This window comes from Ciconia boyciana, chromosome 3 (assembly GCF_034638445.1).
Source record: "Ciconia boyciana chromosome 3, ASM3463844v1, whole genome shotgun sequence".
Taxonomy (NCBI): domain Eukaryota; kingdom Metazoa; phylum Chordata; class Aves; order Ciconiiformes; family Ciconiidae; genus Ciconia; species Ciconia boyciana.
The window spans coordinates 55,388,745-55,407,675 of NC_132936.1; the positions used below are offsets into that span (position 1 = coordinate 55,388,745).

Consider the following 18,931-nt stretch of genomic DNA (forward strand, 5'->3'; position numbering starts at 1 on the left):
CTATATTAAAGTTACATCTGGAGAAGATGGAAGCATGGGTTGCTAGTTCCTCTGCAAAATACCTAGACCTGCCTTGGGCCTTGTCCTGTTGGAGAGGGTCTGTGACTTGGGCAGTAGGATAGGAGGGAGGGGTCACTCTAAAAGGCTAAAGCAGTCTTGATTTCGTGTTAAAATATCTTTTCCTCCAATATTCCTAAAATGAAGAACTATAAAACAAATCCTTACACTTCAATGGGCAATAACTCATGGGTTCCATGGCACTATTTAACAAAATTAAGAACAAACATCTTCAAAAATCTAATAATAATTGTGTTTATTCTTGTAAAAGAGGAACGATAGACAAACTAAAAAAGATCACTCTTTGCATCCACAAAACAAAATAATTTCTTTTCTCCCATGAACATCTGTTTTATTTTACGATACAGCAAAAGGACATGTACTTCAAGTCTAAGCAAGGCAATTAATCTGGATTCTGCCATCATCACAGTCATGGGATTATTTTTATTTTTTTTTTTACAATGAGAGGACTCTGGAAGCACAGATCCTGCTGTGCAGAGCCATCACATTCCTTCATGAGAACAACCTGGTAGGAATCAAAAATCTAAGGAACAGCAAATAATTATTCCAATAAAGAAATTACAAAATGCTATAATGGTTACTGAACAACACTCATTTCATTTGTTCATTCTTGCGATCTGTTATTTAAAAAATAAATAGAAGACTTTTTATTTTTTAGAAGCCCCCACCCTTCCAGCTTCCTGATGCTTAGTCTTGCAAAACACTTGCCAGCAGCAAAAACTGTAAGTGTCTTTGAGTATCAGCGCGGGCATGAAAACGTACCACAATTCCTCAGCATCCCCTAATAACCTCCACGTCTGAGGTTAGGCCGATTTCACAGCCCCCCGCCTTCAGCCGTGCTGGCTGGTGTCTGTCCCTCAGCCCCTGCCTGGGGGTTCATTTCACCACGGCCTGGGCGTGGGCGTAGGAAGAGGAGTTGGTCTCGAAGTAGCACTCCAGCTGCTCGCAGAGGGCCTCGAAGGTGGGCCGCCCGCCCGCCTCCGCGCTCCAGCACTGCAGCATCAGCTGGTAGAGCGGCGCCGGGCAGGTCTCCGGCTGAGGAAGTCTGTACCCCTTGTCCAGCATCTGGATCACCTGGTGTCCGGGCATACCTGCAAGACGAAAGGAGTTCATCAGACTACGTGGGTCTACTAAGTGACGCCGCACGTCCCTCTCTCTTACTGAGACGAGGCAACGGGATGCCCCCCGTCAGATACACGTGCACGCTGAGGGCAGCGCTGGCCTCAGCAGGCCCCCTTCAACAGCAACAGGCCACAGGACTCACTGGAGGATCGCAAACCAGCAGTTAAAAACCACCTCCAGCGTTTCCCAGCCCCCTGACCCCGACTGTGCCACCCGAGAGGCATAGCAAATGGGTTCGTCCGGGTGTGAGGCTTTCCCTCCGCCACCCAGGTTTGCCGAAATTTTTCCGACATCTGTTTCGCTTAAATTGTTCCTAAATCCCTCTAGTCTCAGTGACTCCAAAATCTCCCAAGAAAATCTGTCCGGCTGCTGAATTTTCCTCACATTTAGAAAGTCTTCCCTAACGTCAGCCCTAAGTTTCCTCTGGTGCAGCTATGCGATGGCATCCTGCCTGCTCTGTCACCGTGAGTCATGGAGAAGAAACCGTTCCCCTACCTTTGTTATACCTTTATATATTGAGACTATGGTCCCATTCCCTTTCAATTTTCTACTCTTTAAATTAAATCTTAAATTGCGTAATCTTTACTTCTTTCCCCTAGATCTCTGAATGGTGTTTCCTCTGTACATTACCCACTGCCACCATGGATCAACATAACCTCTTCTCCTAACTGATTGCTGAAGACAAACTCCTGAAAGTAATACCAAGTAAGCAAATAGTCATGGCAAAAGGACATTTTCTACTGTAAAGTTACAGCTAAACTGTGCCTTTGCAAAGGGATAATGCTGAACATATTTTCAGACAATACCGAGAATCACAGTGTTACATATCATTTATACTTAAATAGTTTATGTGTGTGTGTGCATATGCACACACCTATAGTTTATGTAAGAAAGAGTTGAGGATTTTTGGCTTTGGTTTTCTTTTTTTTTTTCCAGAATGGTTTCAAAGGAGGTGAGGGTGGAAATCAAAAAGCAAAATCAATTTTTCCTTTTACAGGAAATACCAGTTTGGGACCCTGTGAAATGTAGTTTATGGAGAACGCACCACCCCTCAGGCCTGTACGGATGCAGCATAACTGGTTTTTGCTTTAGTCCTTCCCTTGTGTTCTCCTCACCAGCACAAAATGAGTCACAGTCAATCATCTCACTGATATCTTGTGTTATTGGAGCCACAGTTCCTTGAGCATTTCTCACAGTGCTAGGAATAATAGCTGCTCTCATACCATTAAATCTACTTTTGAGGTTGGTGGCATTTTATTCCTAAATCTTGTGATCCTTCTCTTTAAGAAGACTTTCCACTGCAATAGTCAAATATGAGGGAAGGGAGTAAAAACACCCTGATTCATTTTTCAGACATCTTCTTTCTGAAGTGCCTGTGCAGCGCTTCACACATAATAATCTGTTCTTCCATGAGATATCCTCAAAAAAAATAAATCAAAAAAAAAACAAAACAAAGGCAGGATGGGGGACAGAAAAACCTTCCCTTTTTCCACATTCCAAGAATTGGCATCTTTGATCTGATGCTGGAGGGAAATAGCCAGTTGGCTTAGGTGTCTGTGCAATGCAGGTTGACTCCAGTAAGAGGAAGCCTGAATGGCTGCTAATCACAGCCTTTGGAAAGCTTCCAGGGAGCCTGGGGCAGCCAGAAGGTCTGACCCACTAAATGGACCTCATCTGAACACTCTTCTTTCTGTATCTACAGTTTTAACCCTCTAATATGCCCATAGTACAGGCATTCAACTTTTTCTTTGTGTCGTTCTTAAAGCAAGAAAACATTAGACATCATTCTTTACATAAAAGCACTTACCAGCATAAGGCATCTTCCCGTAGGTGATTATTTCAAACAGAAGTATTCCAAATGACCAGACATCTGACTTAACGCTGAATTTGTTGTAGCGGATTGCCTCCGGGGCTGTCCACTTCACTGGGAGTTTTGTTTCAGGCTTAGCTTCATATACGTTTTCATTTTCTACCTGTCATGGGTAAAACAAAGCAAGCCTGATTTCAGATCTGCTTCAGCAAAGCACTTAAGCACTTGACTAAGCTAAGCATGTGCTTAATCTTACCCTGTTTTAGCCAAGCACTTGCCTTTCATGGTATTAAAGCACGCACTTTCTGAAGTCTATTGTTGAATGGGGCTTCACAGTTGAGAAATGCTGCCGTTCATCGGAGGCTTTTCTAAAGCATTTATCATTTCAAGCAAGCACACAGCGTTGGAGTGGCTCATGATTGATTATGACCTGCTACTGTGAATTCTGGACCTGGCATGCAAGATTTCAAAAGTCTGTCAGGAATGGCAGTGTAAGCATCCTGCTGACACTAGAGACCAAATGGTTCCACGTCTGGTCTTCAGTAAACAGAGAAGGCAAGAGCAAGAGCTAATGAATTTCGGAACCTTTCTTCTGTGATTTATTGCGGTGTTGAAGGGCCATTGACTTTGATAACAATCACTTAAGCAGGTTTTGGGGACCAAAGAACAAACTCCAAGTGACTCAAATTAACATATTAGCTTACAGTGGGTCCAATTAATTCATGTAAAGTGAAGATGAAAGACACATAGAAAAAGAAAAGTTATTTACTTGCAAATTTGTAGAATCATATCCTTAAAGTTTTATAGCACAGACATCTAAACTTTGTGAACATTTATTCTCTCTTTAATTCCTAAATAAATTTAGTGTACATCAGTCACATCCAAGCCTTGGTCAGGTTTTTCAATGCAAATCCAGACAAATGTGTACAAGATCTTGTTTGTTTGATTGTTTTCAATACAGAATGTACGTTTCCCAGCTGTAATGCCCTATAGTTTTGAAAAGACTGGTTGTTAGTGTTTTGTATCTACACACTGATACAGTTGGCATCTTGACCATAATACTCATCTTTAGAAACAAGAAATTATTTCATTATGCTAATTAACACATACAGAAATGCAGAATTCATTTCTCACACCTACTCCTTTGGGATCTTTGCATGCAACCATGTTAGTGTTTTGGCTTAGGAGACAGAATATTCCTAAGAAAGCCTGCCAAGATGACTCTATGACAGAGTATTTTAGTAAAGTTCAGTTTTAACAAGAAATGTCAACAGCTGTAAATTATTACGCTTTCTAGTGAGGACAGAGGAGAAATATCCATTGTAAGCATTGTTCATTTAAAAATATATATTTTTCATGTTAAAAAATATGCAATCTGAACTTATGCATAACTAGAAGAATCAAAATTAAGCAAAAAGCACTTCCAAAGTCCCTTGATGCCATTGTCAAGCCATTATTCTATATTTCAGTATGTAATAAATCCAACTCTGTTATGAACTTCAATTTCTGCTGCTTGAATGGAAAAAAACAAACGAGAAGCAGAGGGCTTTTTTCTCTGTTTTTCCTTCTCAGTGCAAGAACATAAATCAATAAAAACAATAATAAGACCTCAGAAATTATGGATTACATATTGAAATCCATAAAATATGGCAAATCAAATCTTTCTAACTCTGATCAAATCATTTTCAGAGGTAGGAAACCTCATTTCTAAACCACAGCTCTTTCCTAGGGTGATCTTGGCCAACATTACTTGGCATTCCACGTCCTCAAGGGCTAGAGAAAAAAAAGTGTAATGGCAAAGAACTTGAAACTGCATCAGATTTAAAGCTCTGAGAGCTCACTTTATGAAGTCTGCTGTTAGTCGTGGGGAGGAATAAGGTCCTTTTATGATTACTACCTGCACTCGCAAGCATCATGGAGGCAGTGGGGAAGTGAACAAGGAGAGAATAGCTGTCAATACATTTTTATATGCCTTCCCTTACAGGCTCAGGAATATAATTCTGCCATCATTCCTGTGATCTCTCTCCATGTGGCAGACACTAGTAGTGTGGATAAAGGTTGTGCAGCAAAGGGTATTGATTGCCAGGCTCCTTCCTTGGTGGCTGAGTGGGAAGCAGACACTGGGATGCCATCTTTAGGCTGACACAAAGGCACAGGCCAGCTTCTAACCTTGCACAGGATAATGCACGTAGAGGATACAAGTGAACATGTTAGGGGTCCTTTTCTCCCTGGGCATGCCTTTTGCCTGAACCCAGCAATTCAGAGACTACAGTTCATCCTTTAGTTGACCTCTTCCACCTTGTTCCCCAGAGTTAAAGTAGAGTCAATTCACCCTCTCACAACCCACCTTAAAAACTCTTGCAAGTCCAAAGTCTGCCACTTTATAAACACTGTGTTCACCAACAAGAACATTCCTGGCTGCCAGATCCCGATGGATATAGTTCTGAGATTCAAGGTAAGCCATCCCGGAAGCCACCTGAGCAGCCATGTCTACTTGATGTGGCAGAAAGATTTGGGAGCCTGCATCTTCTGTTTAAAAATAAAATGACAAGGATAACATAATATTTACAGTATTCAGATATAAATAACATAACAGCTGACTGGTTCAAATAGCCAACACAAATCAACAAAAGGATACAATACAATAAAGTAACAGCCTGACCAAATGACAGAGGTTAGTGAATGACACTGCTAAAAGTCATGCAGCTAGTGTCACGATAACTAACTGCCTGTCCCATCTTCTCTAAAAGAGTAGATACTAAATGCAGCAGTTGATCTAGGCCTGGAAGGAGCTTCTGACACAGTCCAAAGAAAAAAGCATTTATCTACCAATAGTAATGCAGATGTTTGCCTTTCTGACAAGTGCATAACCCATTCCAAACTGTGAGTAAGAGTTAATGTCAGTACTCACCAGGTGTAGCCAAAGCTGACTAAAGATGGAAAAGCACAAAATTATGCTGGTTCCCTGTTCTCCAATGATTCTTACTAGCAAATATACCATCTGCTGTCAAGTGTAACTCTCATTTTCACTTTCCAGTCCACTTGACTGCTTCACGCTGTTATCTCTGTTGCTGCTACTCAACAGTAGGACTCCTTGCCTGCTTTCAAGCTGTCTGCTTCTCTTGTAGAACTTTCTGAAGCAATGTGCATGCCATTCCCACCACTGTAAGATCACCAAGTCCCAGAAATAGATTTGGCCATCAAAGATTGGCTGTTTAAACAAAGTAGTAGAAGAACTTTGAGCAGAGCAAATTCCCTCCACAAATGAGGGAAAGAGCTTTAGGCCAGGAAAAACTGCAGCCAAAAATAGTAAGACAAGTACTCAAAAAAAAATTTGTTGGAGTATAACACATTAGAATTAAAATTCAAGGCCTTTGTGGCATTTTGGGGACCACTGACCTCATAGCAAAGAATTTATACCCCAAGGTAATCTAGATAAGCCAAATCAGTTTTATAGTCAAGCACCACTGTCACCCAAACCCAAACACTGCAGCACTGAAGCATGAGTGCCTACTCTGTAGCCTCTAATACTCAAAACAGTTTCAACTTTCTGTTTCAGAATCTTAACAAGATCAAAAAGCTGAGTGTTTGCTGCTATGTTTATTGGTAGTTCTCCTTTCTCATTGAGGATGGTCACTTTTCCTTACTTCCTCTGTGTTAAAGAAACAAAACATTTGTAGCTGGCAGTCTTCTGTTGCCTATTTTGAATTGATTCATACTAAAAGTGTGTCTTAGCATTGTTTTGCACAGCCTGCTCCAGTTCTGGCATTTTATCTGACCTAACCTTGCAATCACTCCTTATGAAGACTGTGAAATTCCACTGTTTACTAATCTATTCTGCAATCTCCAGGCCTTGAATTTCCTGCTCATCTGGATGTTCTGAGATGAATAGGTAAAAGAAATGAATTTTAAATGATTAAATTCGCCCTGTGTGTGTATTGTCCTACTTCATTTTTGAGGCTAAACTCATTGTCATGATAATCCAGCACTAAGATTATTTACTTTTATTGTTGACTCAGAAAGTCTTTTCCTCTCCCACACATATGTTTAATAGCTGCCTTGACCTTTAAGAGAGGGAGAAAAATTAGGCTATGTGAAGATCTATGGCTTAACCATCAAGAAAATCCATAATCAGGCCACAGAATAATATAACACTCTGAAGTTTTGCAGTTCTGATAACTGGCATACATCAACATTTATTATTCAGCTTGCTGAACAAAGATATAAATCCTCAAATGACGCTTAAGTTGTATTTAATCAGAAAATAACTAAATATGTACAAGTACCTTGCATGAGTACCTGGGTTTTGGAAACTAGCTTATGTGACTCAGTTTAAAATCCCTCTCTCCATGTTCCCTTTCACACTGCTCCTTCATCTGCACAGGCTGTGAACTACCTCCTGGTGAAAGCAGACAAGATGCAGACAGACTTGAGCACAGGTTTGTCATTGTTGATGCTCCAGGCTGGCCTGACACAAGCTTGCTCCAAGAGGCAGAACAGCGATGTCACAGCAAAAAAGGATGACTCACAAGCCTCATGTTTAATGAGCTGCTTCAGTGCAGAATCGGAGTTAGAGCTGCTAAACTCTCCCTGTCTCGTCCCATGCAGGACACACAGGTGCACTATGTTAAAGGACAAGGACAAGATCCACCTCTAATGGTGGAGTTGCAGCTCAAAGACTATTTGTTCCATTGGGGCCTGTTTGGGATCCCAGACCAGGCTGACCTACTGCCTTTAGCATGTGGGCTGAGGAGCGGGAAGAGGCTGCCATTGCCCCAGCTGCTGCAGTATTTCTTGGAAGGTTTCCCTCTGTGAGCTGGTTCTGCACTGCCGCTGTTCTGGAGCTAAAGAAAGGAAAGCTGTAGGGAGGAGCCTCAGCTGATCAGGAGCTGCAAACTGTGCACAAAGATGAAGCACGAGTCTCTTTGGGATCTGAAATGCAAATCACGTATGGTTGTCTCGTGAAGATTTGTGGCTAAACCTCCAAAATCCCAGGTTGGGCCAGTCAAAGAACACAAGTTCAAGCACAGCATTGCATTAGTACAACTACGGAGGCTTCCAGACCAGAGCCAGTTCCCATCTGGCTGGTTGAGAGCAGGTTGGAAGAGTTTCCGGCTGTATTCATATGGGTATACATGTGCTTTAGTTTGTTTTAAAGTGCTTTAAAGAAAGAAAAACTACTACAAGAAATCAAAGTTAATATAACTTCCACACTCAAAACCAGCACTACTGGTGAATTTATAAAACCTTCCCATGGCTTATTCTTTATCCTATAAAGAAAATGTAGTGCCTCTGTGTCCTTTTTTACTAATATTTTTTGACAAAACTATCACCCTTATATGAAAAATTTATTAGAGAAAATATTAAAGAAGGCTTAGGGTCTGCACCCTGTTCTAAGCAATCAGTCACAATATCTCATATAGGAAAGACAGCAAAATATTCTCATTGACAGATATCTGACAATAAATAAATAAATAAATAAGCAGCACTTTTCCCAGTTGAGAGCATTGCCTCCGTAATAATTCACTGAACTTCAAGACTGCGTCCCTGTCAGTACAAGCCCCAGGTCTATCAGAATTGATAAAAACACTCATACATTTATGACAATTTCATTCACATCCAATAACAAAGAAAAGTTTTCAGCTGCATTTTTCTCATACTGGTGGCAGCTCAATAACTGCATAGCAGTGTTCATCGAGAAGTATCCCAAAGTACATTCACAGGGTGCACAGGGAATTCACATGCCCATCATTATTAAGTAGCTGTCATTACGGTGGAATGCGATAGTCACTATGCATGAAATATTAGGGATTTTTAAAGCTGGAAAAACATACCATGCATCTGCAGGAGGGGAAATTTAACCAAAGAATGATCTCCGGACTTTCCCTCTGTTCCAGTTGGCCTTATTTACCCATAGTGCACACAGAGACAGCAGCCTTTTGCAAATGTTTTCCTGGTTCCTGCAGTGGCTGAGTCTCAAGAATGCTTATCAGGAGCTGTGCGCTGACCGCCAGCCGATACAGATCACTTCCAGTCACACAGCTCTATGCAAGCTTCAAATCTCTTTCCCTATTACACTGGCGGCAATGACTTTTCTCTGACCAATACCTATCAAAGCACCTGGGTCTCTGCTTCCACCTCTCAGTTCTGTTTATCCCCCTGTGCACAGGCCATCAGACAAGGAGAGATACCACTAGGCTGGGTTTCAACTGGCCATTTTTACAGTTATCTTGACAGCTGCCTGGAAACCAACTGACTTTCCACAGTCTCTCTGATGCAGGGCTACAGGAATGAGCACTTAGGCAAAGATCAGGCTGCATATATGCGCTGCCTACAGCAAGGGCAGCTGCTGTGCATATGCTGGCAACTGATCCACACACAGGCTGCAGCACTGATGTGTCCTGGACATGTTGTCCTCCATGCACAAACAGGCCAATTTTCACCTCTGCAATAGCTGTGACTCATCCTAGCTTTCCCAGAGCTATTTCTCCAGTGCAATAAATGTTTTCATGCACAGCAATCATTTCCTGATGTGCCAGGCTCTTTCAATCAGATAAGCAGCAATCTGCACGCAAAGGCACCAAAGATGATAATTTAAAGGAAATTTGTGCCTCACTACCTCTGGCCACTAAATGCCTACAAAACTTTAGATGATCTGGCCCAAGCTTCTTGCAGCCCCTCTCTGCACAGTTCCTGGGGGGGCTGTCCCTCTTCTACCAGAGATTTCTTTAGCTGTAATCGTCCCTGGACTGAGCCTCACTTAAAAAATGGTTCCACAGAGAAAATGGGGGAAGGCATGTGTCATGGTAAATACTGTCTGTGGTATTTCACAGGGCTTTGTCTTAAGTTCTGGAGACAGAGAAGAAATTTAGCAGGACAATCACAGCGAACATTTTGTCTTCAAGAGATCATTGCAGCTTTAGAGACATTTAGCATCTCAGAGACATCTGCTAACCTCAAAATGGGTAACAACACTAGAATCAAGCATTTCTCAATAGCAGAAGTGAACTTAAAGTGCAATCATTATGCTAGTCTGTTCCAGGCTGTACAACTTTATTTTTAATTATTATTTGCCTTCAAAAGAGCACTTTGAAGTGCTGCTGAGATAAAAGCCCTGATGCGATAGGCAAGGGACAAATTCACAGTGAAAGGCTATCCCTGCCTAGTAATAGATTTCAAAGCTGTTAAGTACCTTTTGTGGAATTGCCTCTATTTCATGTCAAATATGATGACCTATCCTTCTGTATGCTGATATTTTTATTCTGTTGGTGTATGTTCCCATCTACTCATAGAACTGGGTGGAAAAATATGGGTCATTATAAGGCAAGAATCAAACTGTGAATGTGATTCTCTCCTACTTCTCAAATACTTTGGCACGTCAAAAATTCATAAACCTCTTTCTTTCCTCTTTTCTCATCACCACACGTGACAAATAATGTAGCTTTTATATTAAACCAGAGTGTTGTACTTCTATCTTTTATGTTATTGTATTTACTAAACTGTCAGCTGTGGCACCCCTTGAAATGAGTTTATAGTCATTTGCTTACTTTGAAGGTATTCTAGAAGACTTCCATATCTCATCAGCTCAGTAATAATATAAATTGGGTCCTCCAGAGTACAGACAGCATAAAGCTGTATAAGCTTTGGGTGTCTCAAGTTCTTCATTATTTGTGCTTCCCTCAGAAAGTCCTTTGGATCCATTGAACCTGAAACAACAGCACATAACAAAACATAAGCTGAGGTTATTAAAGGCCTTCCTACCAGCCTGGCAGTCTTAAGGGAATAACTGAGATTGTTTTCTGTCTTTCAAAGTACATTAGCATCTCAAATCTTCACAGTTCCCACAGAAAACAGACAGTGCAGCTGAAATAAGCAGTTAATGAGTGAAACATACCAGTTGCGCAGGGACAGAGAACATATGTGTTCCAGCCACCCGAAATATACAGGCTAAAATTAACCTCCCCCAGGCCTCCCCCAGGCAGAAAAAAGTGAGGCTAGAATGTTAACTGATATAATTTAAGCAAACAATTATGTTGCAACTGGTTAACGAAATGGCCAGAAACTGAGGTAAGAGTGCCTAGGTAATGAACATAAAATTTCTGACAGAAAAATAGTGCTGCAATAAGAATTTGTTGCACTATTTTTTCTGCCTCAGCAATCAAAGCCTGAAAGCCCTGAAATCACTTTAGCATAAAAGGAATGGATGTGTGCATTTTATATACATAAATGCAAATAACTATTTATAATGTTCATATAAAATACAAATATAGATATACAAATATTCTCATAGTGATCTGGAACAACCTTATTAAAAATACAAATGTATGCACAGATGTAACAATAATTTTACACTCCTTTAAATGCAGAAGTATCTTAACAGCTAATGATTCCAACTTTCTAAGTGTTACATAAGGTCATAACATGTCTAGTTCTATTCATATACCCAGTGAGTCAATGCATAAACTATGTCAAAGAAACAATACAGAAATGGCACAGGGCACTAAAGTCAGTGGCACATTTAGGATTAGAGCTCATACATCCTGAACAGGGGACTGATTAGAAAAAGACATGCACAAATAAGGAAGAAAAGCTTTCTTTGTGGATGATCCAGTAGTGATCAGATATTCTCAGATGTTTGATGCAGATGGTAAATAACATCTACTTCGCAATACTTGTACAAACAAATGTGAAATTATCCAGCTATTCAGATGTTTCCTTCCTCCCAAATCAGAATAGTTTCATTAAGAAAAGCTTACAGTGAAGGGGTGGGGGGTGGGAGGCGGAAATCTACCGAAGTCCAGTCTGCTTAATGCCATGTTTAAAAGCAGGCTCTTTTCTTAGTGTAAGAGACTGAGTAATTTCAAAAGCCAAGGCTGCAAGAGTAAGAGTCTTTGTTTTATGTTTTTTAACATTAGGTAACCAACAACGTTCATTTGGGAGTTTGGCTTTGTTCCAAACATGGATGTTTAAATGAAGTGAAATGCTGGGAGGATGCTAAATGGATCAGCAATAAAACTCCACCAGAAAATCTGTTCTACAGAATGAGCTGGCAAATCAACCTGGGCCACCTTCACCCAACACCTGCCTTGAATGCTGCCTCCTGAAAAGTGCTCCAACCTATTTCCCAAAACACAGCAATGATGTACATCAATGGAAGAGGAATGACTCAGAAATGCTCCTGACATAGATTTATGAAAAAACAGCCACTTGACATTGCAACTTGTGAGAGCAAAGATTATTGCAAGGGACAGGTGCTCTTCTTCCCAGTGTCCTCATACTTCCCTTGGCAATCCCACAGGGTCCAATTTGACAGTATTTTATAGGATGCCATTAGGACCTGGTGAAAGGCAATGGATTTCCTTGCCATCAATAAATGGATAGCAGCCAATAATACATGTCCTCAACAGGTACAGGCTATACCCATTTCCTTTTGCCACTGTCAGAGGAAAATGGGGGCCTGCATGAAAAGTAAATGACTCATACGTGGTCTGGATAAAGCAGAGATTATGACAGTCAGGTGGAAAAAAACAAATATCTGTAATGCTAACGCTATGTCCTTTTCCTGTTTAGAACAGCACAATCTTTACAGCTTTATTTGAACTTTCCACCATTCCTAGATTTAAAAAAAAAAAGCCTAGGGTTATCTTTAAAAGGTTTGGACTCACTTTGATACTGATTTAATATTGTGGTCCATTTGCTTACTCTTTTCAAGATATATGCATTTGTTGTGGAAATCATTCTAAAGTCTATGGAGAAGCTGCATGGTGTGAGGTATTCTGCCCCCAAAGGTAAATGCATAAGCATGACTAGTGATTTACCATCGGTGCCAAAATTTGACATGTTGATCCTAAAAAGGATAAAGTATTTGCTAACTTGGGGTCTACCGAATCACCTGCCCTCTATGGATCATTATACAGGATTTCTTCACACTGTAGAAAATGACAGTCTGATTTGTTCCCATCATCAAAGTTCGCCTACAAGGAATCTCTCAGTTTAATCATGCTGTAAACTTCTTCCAACAAACTGAAACCAAGCGACATCTTTTTCACATATGACAACTTCCAATAAATTGATCAGGAGGGGAGTATTCTATTAGCTGAATAGCAGCAAATCCTTCTTTACACTGTAAGAGTAGTTAATAATAATAACTATAACAAACCAGTGACAAAGATCAATAAGTATTCCCTGGATATTTTAAAGAGCATATGTAATCTTCAGTTTTACTTATTTTATATCTTTAAATAGCACAAGAAGCAGATAGTGACCAACCCCCCCTCCAGAGCCCTGTAGCTCTTGTACGGTAGTTAATAAGTGGGTTGGATGCTAACTAAAAAAATTAAAGTGTCTTTATGTTTTGTCTAAGATTAGGTTTTAGCAACTAGATAAGCAAAGTAAAAACTGCCCCTAAAAACAAGCGAACATGCTTGTTGCAAATTAGCTAGATAAAGCCTGTCACAACAGTGGCAAAGAAGTTACAATACATTTCTTTGAGGAAGTTTATATAAATGAAATACATAAAATATATGCCACACGGAGTTTCAAATAACTGCGGTTTTTTACTTTGTTGTCGAATTACATGTGTTTTTAATGAAGTATACGTTTTCAACTGTAAGTGGTAAACACAGTATGAAGAGCAGATTACTGTAAGTAGAAACCACTTGATCAACAACCACCTAGTTAACAGAAGCCTTTACTGAAACAAGTATCCCTTGTGTAAGACACCAGTTTGGGAGTAGATTGATCAGTACCTGAAGAAAATATGGGTTTGATAATTTGTTTTTTGAATGAAAAATGTTTTTGTAAATGTCAAAGTCCTTCTTAAGAACAAAATGTTGGAATATGTTTCTTTGTGTTCTATGATTTGCTGCTTTGCCAGAAATCACCTCTAATTTAAGCCTACTTAAAGCAGGTGTATCAGTTCTGATTACTTTCTTTCTGAAAATATTTTCTTCTACAATTGAGGAAGCTTCACATTATAAGATAAACACTGATAACTGGGAAATGAGTTAAAGAGAAAGGTCAGTTATTCTTATGTAGTTTCCACTACATAAGTGGAAACTTATTCCACTGGCCTAAATGTAAGTGGTCCTTAAATATTTGATAAGCCCCTCCAGAGACCCTTTGTTTGCAACTTTCAATAAACCCTCCCAAATGACTTCAAAGTAACCTTGTACTTCAGAGAAACCTCGTCTTCTGAATAAGTTTATACAAAATGAACTTACGTACAAAGTACACTGACCATATACTTTGATCTTCTGAAAAAGTTTATGCATAATAAAGAAATAACATTAAAAAGTACAAATTATTGGTAACTCAAGAGACTGAATGTAAACTATTCACATTAACAGGAGAATGAGATAGGTATCTGACAATCCTCAAGCAGCTTTCTCGCCACACAGAAGTGAACTTACAACCTAGTGTAAGGTTATGTACTGAACTAAATGGAATAAAAGAATTTCTTTGTTCAGGGAAATTGGGAGACTTGCCTGAGTGCAAAGCTTTTTACACTGCATATGCACTAAAGAGATGACATATTGAAGAACTGAAAATATTATTAAAACCTCCTCTGACAGTACCAACCCAGACGCTATTTTGAGAAAGCCTCCTAAAAAAAAGTCTTGCTTGGGCAGCTTCCATGCAAAGAGAGAAGCTTGGGAGATGCTTTACAATATGATAATGACAAATGCATCTGTCAATTTGAACAGGCATAAGGAACTTTCTCAGATACAATTAATTGGTGATGATAGATGTCTGCTCTGTGTGCTGACAGTTGGAGAAGCAAGCTAGCCCAGACAATAGGTTCTAGAGAATCCATCACACTCAGCATAGGACAAAGTGCAAATCCCTGCTGCAATATTTCCACTTAAGTAGAAAAAACAATGCCTCAGTGAGGAAATAAAAACAGAAATGTGAAATTACATGTTCAGGGACCTACAGCAAGACAGTGCCGTGCAGAGCCAAGAACAGATATAGGAATTGCTGGCTTCTAGACCATTTTCCTACCTGCTGATCCCTACACCTCTTTAATGATTACGGGTCAACAACTCAAAATCCGAGATGTTCCTTAAGGCAAAGATGTTCTTGTGTTTTGTTTTTTCATTCACACATCCATCACTATGTTTTTGGCTGGTAAAATGTCACAGATGTCTCCAAAGCAGAGACAAATACCAGTGCACAAATAAGACAATTATCTGAATGAAGGCATCACATTACTACTGCTTTTTGTTTATAGTCACAGTGATCAACCGATTGTTTTAACAAAATCTATAGTTCTGCGCCTTCTAGCCTAGGAGCCATACATTTTAATCACTGTGGCCTAGAAATATTAACGTGCACCCAACTTTTAAACCCAGCTGGAGTGTCTTCAATGAACTGCTGAAACATTTAAGCAACTCACTGCCAGAAGCTTGAAGAACCCTGCCATTGGTTCATGCAATGCAGTTCTTCAACACAGGATGGATGGTTCATGTTTATGCACCTGTATATTCCCTGTGGAAAATTTGGTCTTCATAGTGCAGTGGACACAGTAACAAACGCACACTGCTCAAATTTTTCACCTGATGCCTAAAATAATTGTGTACTCAGTCATGCCCCTATAAAGTTAGGAACTTATGTTTCCTTTGATATTAGGTTACTGCGTAAGATAAAGGGTTATATAGACATCTGAAAATGCATTCATGGCATTCTGTTCTGAAGGAGTATTATTTTTAATGTAAACACTAATTTGGGACAGCATGTAGGAGAGTATTAAAACAAGACTGAATAATCAGAGGGCAAGTAGAGAAGGAAATCCATCATGGACATCCTGGGGAGCACCAAACAGACAAAGCAGGGAAGTAGGAACTCTCCAGCTTCTCTGCAGCACAAACAAAAAAAGAACCTCCTGCTCCACTGACAGTTTTCATCTGGACCAGGTCCTACTTTGGATGTGGCAGGGAGCACAGTATGAACAATTGGACAGAAGATCAAGGAAGAGAGAAACTCAGTTCTTTGGACATTTATGATTATTGCAGAGGGGATGTAGTCTGATAGGCTGTTTTACCAGTGCTGGGGTCTCCTCTTCCCGTGCCATTCTCCCCTGGATGTTTGTGGGAGGAACAATAAGAGGGTGAACTAAAATTGCTAGAAATAATGAGGAGAGAAGGGGAAGAGGGGAAGGGGAGAAAAGGGAAAAGGGAAACAAAGAAGAGTAGGAGATGGAAGAACATGACTACCACCTGTATCCTCCTCAATGGAGGGTACTGTCCCAGGGGGACAAAATGCTACAGTGCGACCTTTGAATATAACACCAGGATGTGGTGAGATGATACAGAAAGCTGGTACTAATTAAAGGATCAAGATTTATGATTTTAGCATAATGACAGCCTGTCTCACACTCACAAATGAGGTTTTAAATAACAAAAAGTTCTAAATACTGTTGTATTAATGAAAGATATTAAAGATAATACTTGGTATTACTTTAACCAAAAGACTCTAGTTTAATTATGAGCCTTGTGACTCTTCCTGCAAGGTTTATAGAAATCTTATAAAAATATAAAGATCACAGACTAATCATTCTGACATTTTGAAGGTCTCCATAATCCACCACTGGCTCTGAAATAAGTCTAAAGAGTTAGGGGGAAAAAATGGTTCTGGATCAATAGATTTCATCTTCTGATGTTTTTGATACTGAAGTGTTGAACATTCTGTTTAGAGATGGACAACAAACTGCTAGCAGAGACAGGAATTAACTGAAAAAGGATGGTTCATTAAATCTGAAAACAACTCTGGTTGAGTTTTTCCTGCAAAATCTCCCTTAGGGTCCATAAGGGCTGTGTGTGGAGCCTTGTTTTCCATAGCCAGTGGACTGCAAACCCCGAACTCTGAACTAGGTACTCCATAATCATAAAGGCAGGGGGTGAAATGACACCGCACCAGGTTCATCGGAAGACGGACATATCCATAGCGTCCTTAGGAACACCAATCCCTCTGCAGTTCTTGGTCAGAGGGCCCCCAGGCTGACCAGTTTAAAATCTGAGAGGCTCCACCAGCTTGACATTTTCCTCAGTTTTGTTACTGTCGTAAATTCTGTGGAATTACAGAACACTGCTGGTAGCTGGATTCACCTCCTCCAACTGTAGGCAATTATTCAGGCACCTTGTCCTGAGTTGGTTGTCCAGACTTTACAATCAAGGGAAAGAAACATGCTTTAATAGCATGTTATTCTCTCATTGTAATGTACATTTCTAATCTATAGTATGATTTATCTGACTTATTCTGCTTATTTCTTCCCACTAATTATTTAAAAAGCCTGATACATCTAAGATGTTAGATGCCTAAAAATAGGAGAAAAGTAGCTAGTATGCTACACATCAATGTTTCTGAAAGAAACACTTGTGAAATTTCCAGTTTGTGTGCAGTATCTGAAAAATTGGCTCTTGCTCCAAATTGGAATGGAAACAGATTTCTGAATACCCTAATTACTCACGAGTCAGGAATCACACATTTGCATCAAGTGAGAACTGGGTCTGGGAAAAGTCCATCATTGCCATCTCACTAGAATTCTGGGAGTTTAATTTTTTCTACAGGTTGGAAGGTCATCTACCTAAACACAATCATTTTAAGCCTTTTAGCAGCAATAGCTAGAAATTAGTGTAAGTCCAGAAAAACTATTTGACAAATGAGGAGAGTATCATGTAAAAAGAAACTATATTTAACTTTTCTAAAGACAATTGAAAATTGGTTTAACTCGCTCTGTATGTGCCTCCAGAATGGAAAGAAAAAATAATGCTACAAGGAGGCTTTTATTTTATTACAAGAAGACATAACAAGAGCTAAAGAGAAGACATAGGTAAATTCAGATGAGAAATTAGGCCTCCATTCTTACAGACATAGTGATAATACCATTGATACAAACTGTCAAAGATAGCAGAGGCAACTTCTCCCTGTGCTGCCAGCTCAGGACTAGAAGACTTCTCGTTATTATCTAGTCAGGAACAAGCTGTGTTTTGATTAAATATAAATACTCTATCTCAGCAGAGGGGTGAAATGTAATGGCATATAACAGCAAAGTATTCACACTATACATGATCTAGGACAGATGTACACTGCAAAATAATGCTCAACAGAAAACTCAAACTAGCAGAAAACCCTTCTGGCCTTCAGGCCTATAAATCTACAATATACTGATTGCATTATGCTGTTCTATATTGTTTGCTATGTGATTACCTTAACTTGATTAACCTGTTCCTGCTTGGAAATGAGAGCATGGTTCCATGCCACAATTTCTCTGGTGGTAAAGCCATTTTAACAGAACCCTCTCTATCTCAATTCCCTGTATTTGCCAGATCACTTACAGTTTATCACACCCCTCTGTTGTTCTGATGACTTTCTTTTCCAGTGGGTCTACACTGTAAAGTAGCTTAGCAAAAAGACTTTGCTTTAGAATATGCCCCGCCTCCCCCAGTGTAAAGACAACTGGTTTAGGTCTTTGAGCCAAGCAACAGGAGAGGATCATTTTGCAGTGTGTCACACTTGAAGCCTGAAATATTGCCTATGTGAATACTGGAAGCTTCAATCATCAATGTATATAACATGATGCATTTCTTGATTACTCATGAACTACCATGTTTTCCATTCACTCATCATCTTTATATTATGATGAATGAAATTACCAGACCTAGCTTCTGCTATAATTTTATTAGTACCAAGCTAAGCATTTATTACTCAGATCAGGGTTAGGGTATTGGGGTTTTTCTTTAATTATTGAAATGTTATTCCTCATGAGTAATGATGAGAACAAGCTATGGAAAACCAATGTGCTAACTGATTACAGTAAGTCACTCCAAGTGGTGAAAAACATTCTGTAGAAGAGGATAAATTCCCTAGAGAAGTATATTACAAGGTTAAATGCTTCCATTTGAGACTGTTTGAATTGTTTTT

At 39.7% G+C, this 18,931-nt stretch overlaps 1 protein-coding gene across 1 annotated transcript in view; it reads right to left on the reverse strand.

Moving 5' to 3' along the window:
• Positions 1 to 327: 327 nt before the first annotated feature.
• Positions 328 to 18,931, reverse strand: part of FRK (fyn related Src family tyrosine kinase) — a 52,841-nt gene continuing 34,237 nt past the window's right edge. The window contains exons 5-8 of the mRNA XM_072855721.1: positions 10,558 to 10,716; positions 5,358 to 5,539; positions 3,008 to 3,173; positions 328 to 1,169 (exon numbers count right to left, since the gene is read on the reverse strand). Of these exons, the coding sequence (XP_072711822.1) occupies positions 955 to 1,169; positions 3,008 to 3,173; positions 5,358 to 5,539; positions 10,558 to 10,716 (722 nt within the window). The 3' untranslated portion in view covers positions 328 to 954. The remainder of the gene's footprint in view (positions 1,170 to 3,007; positions 3,174 to 5,357; positions 5,540 to 10,557; positions 10,717 to 18,931) is intronic.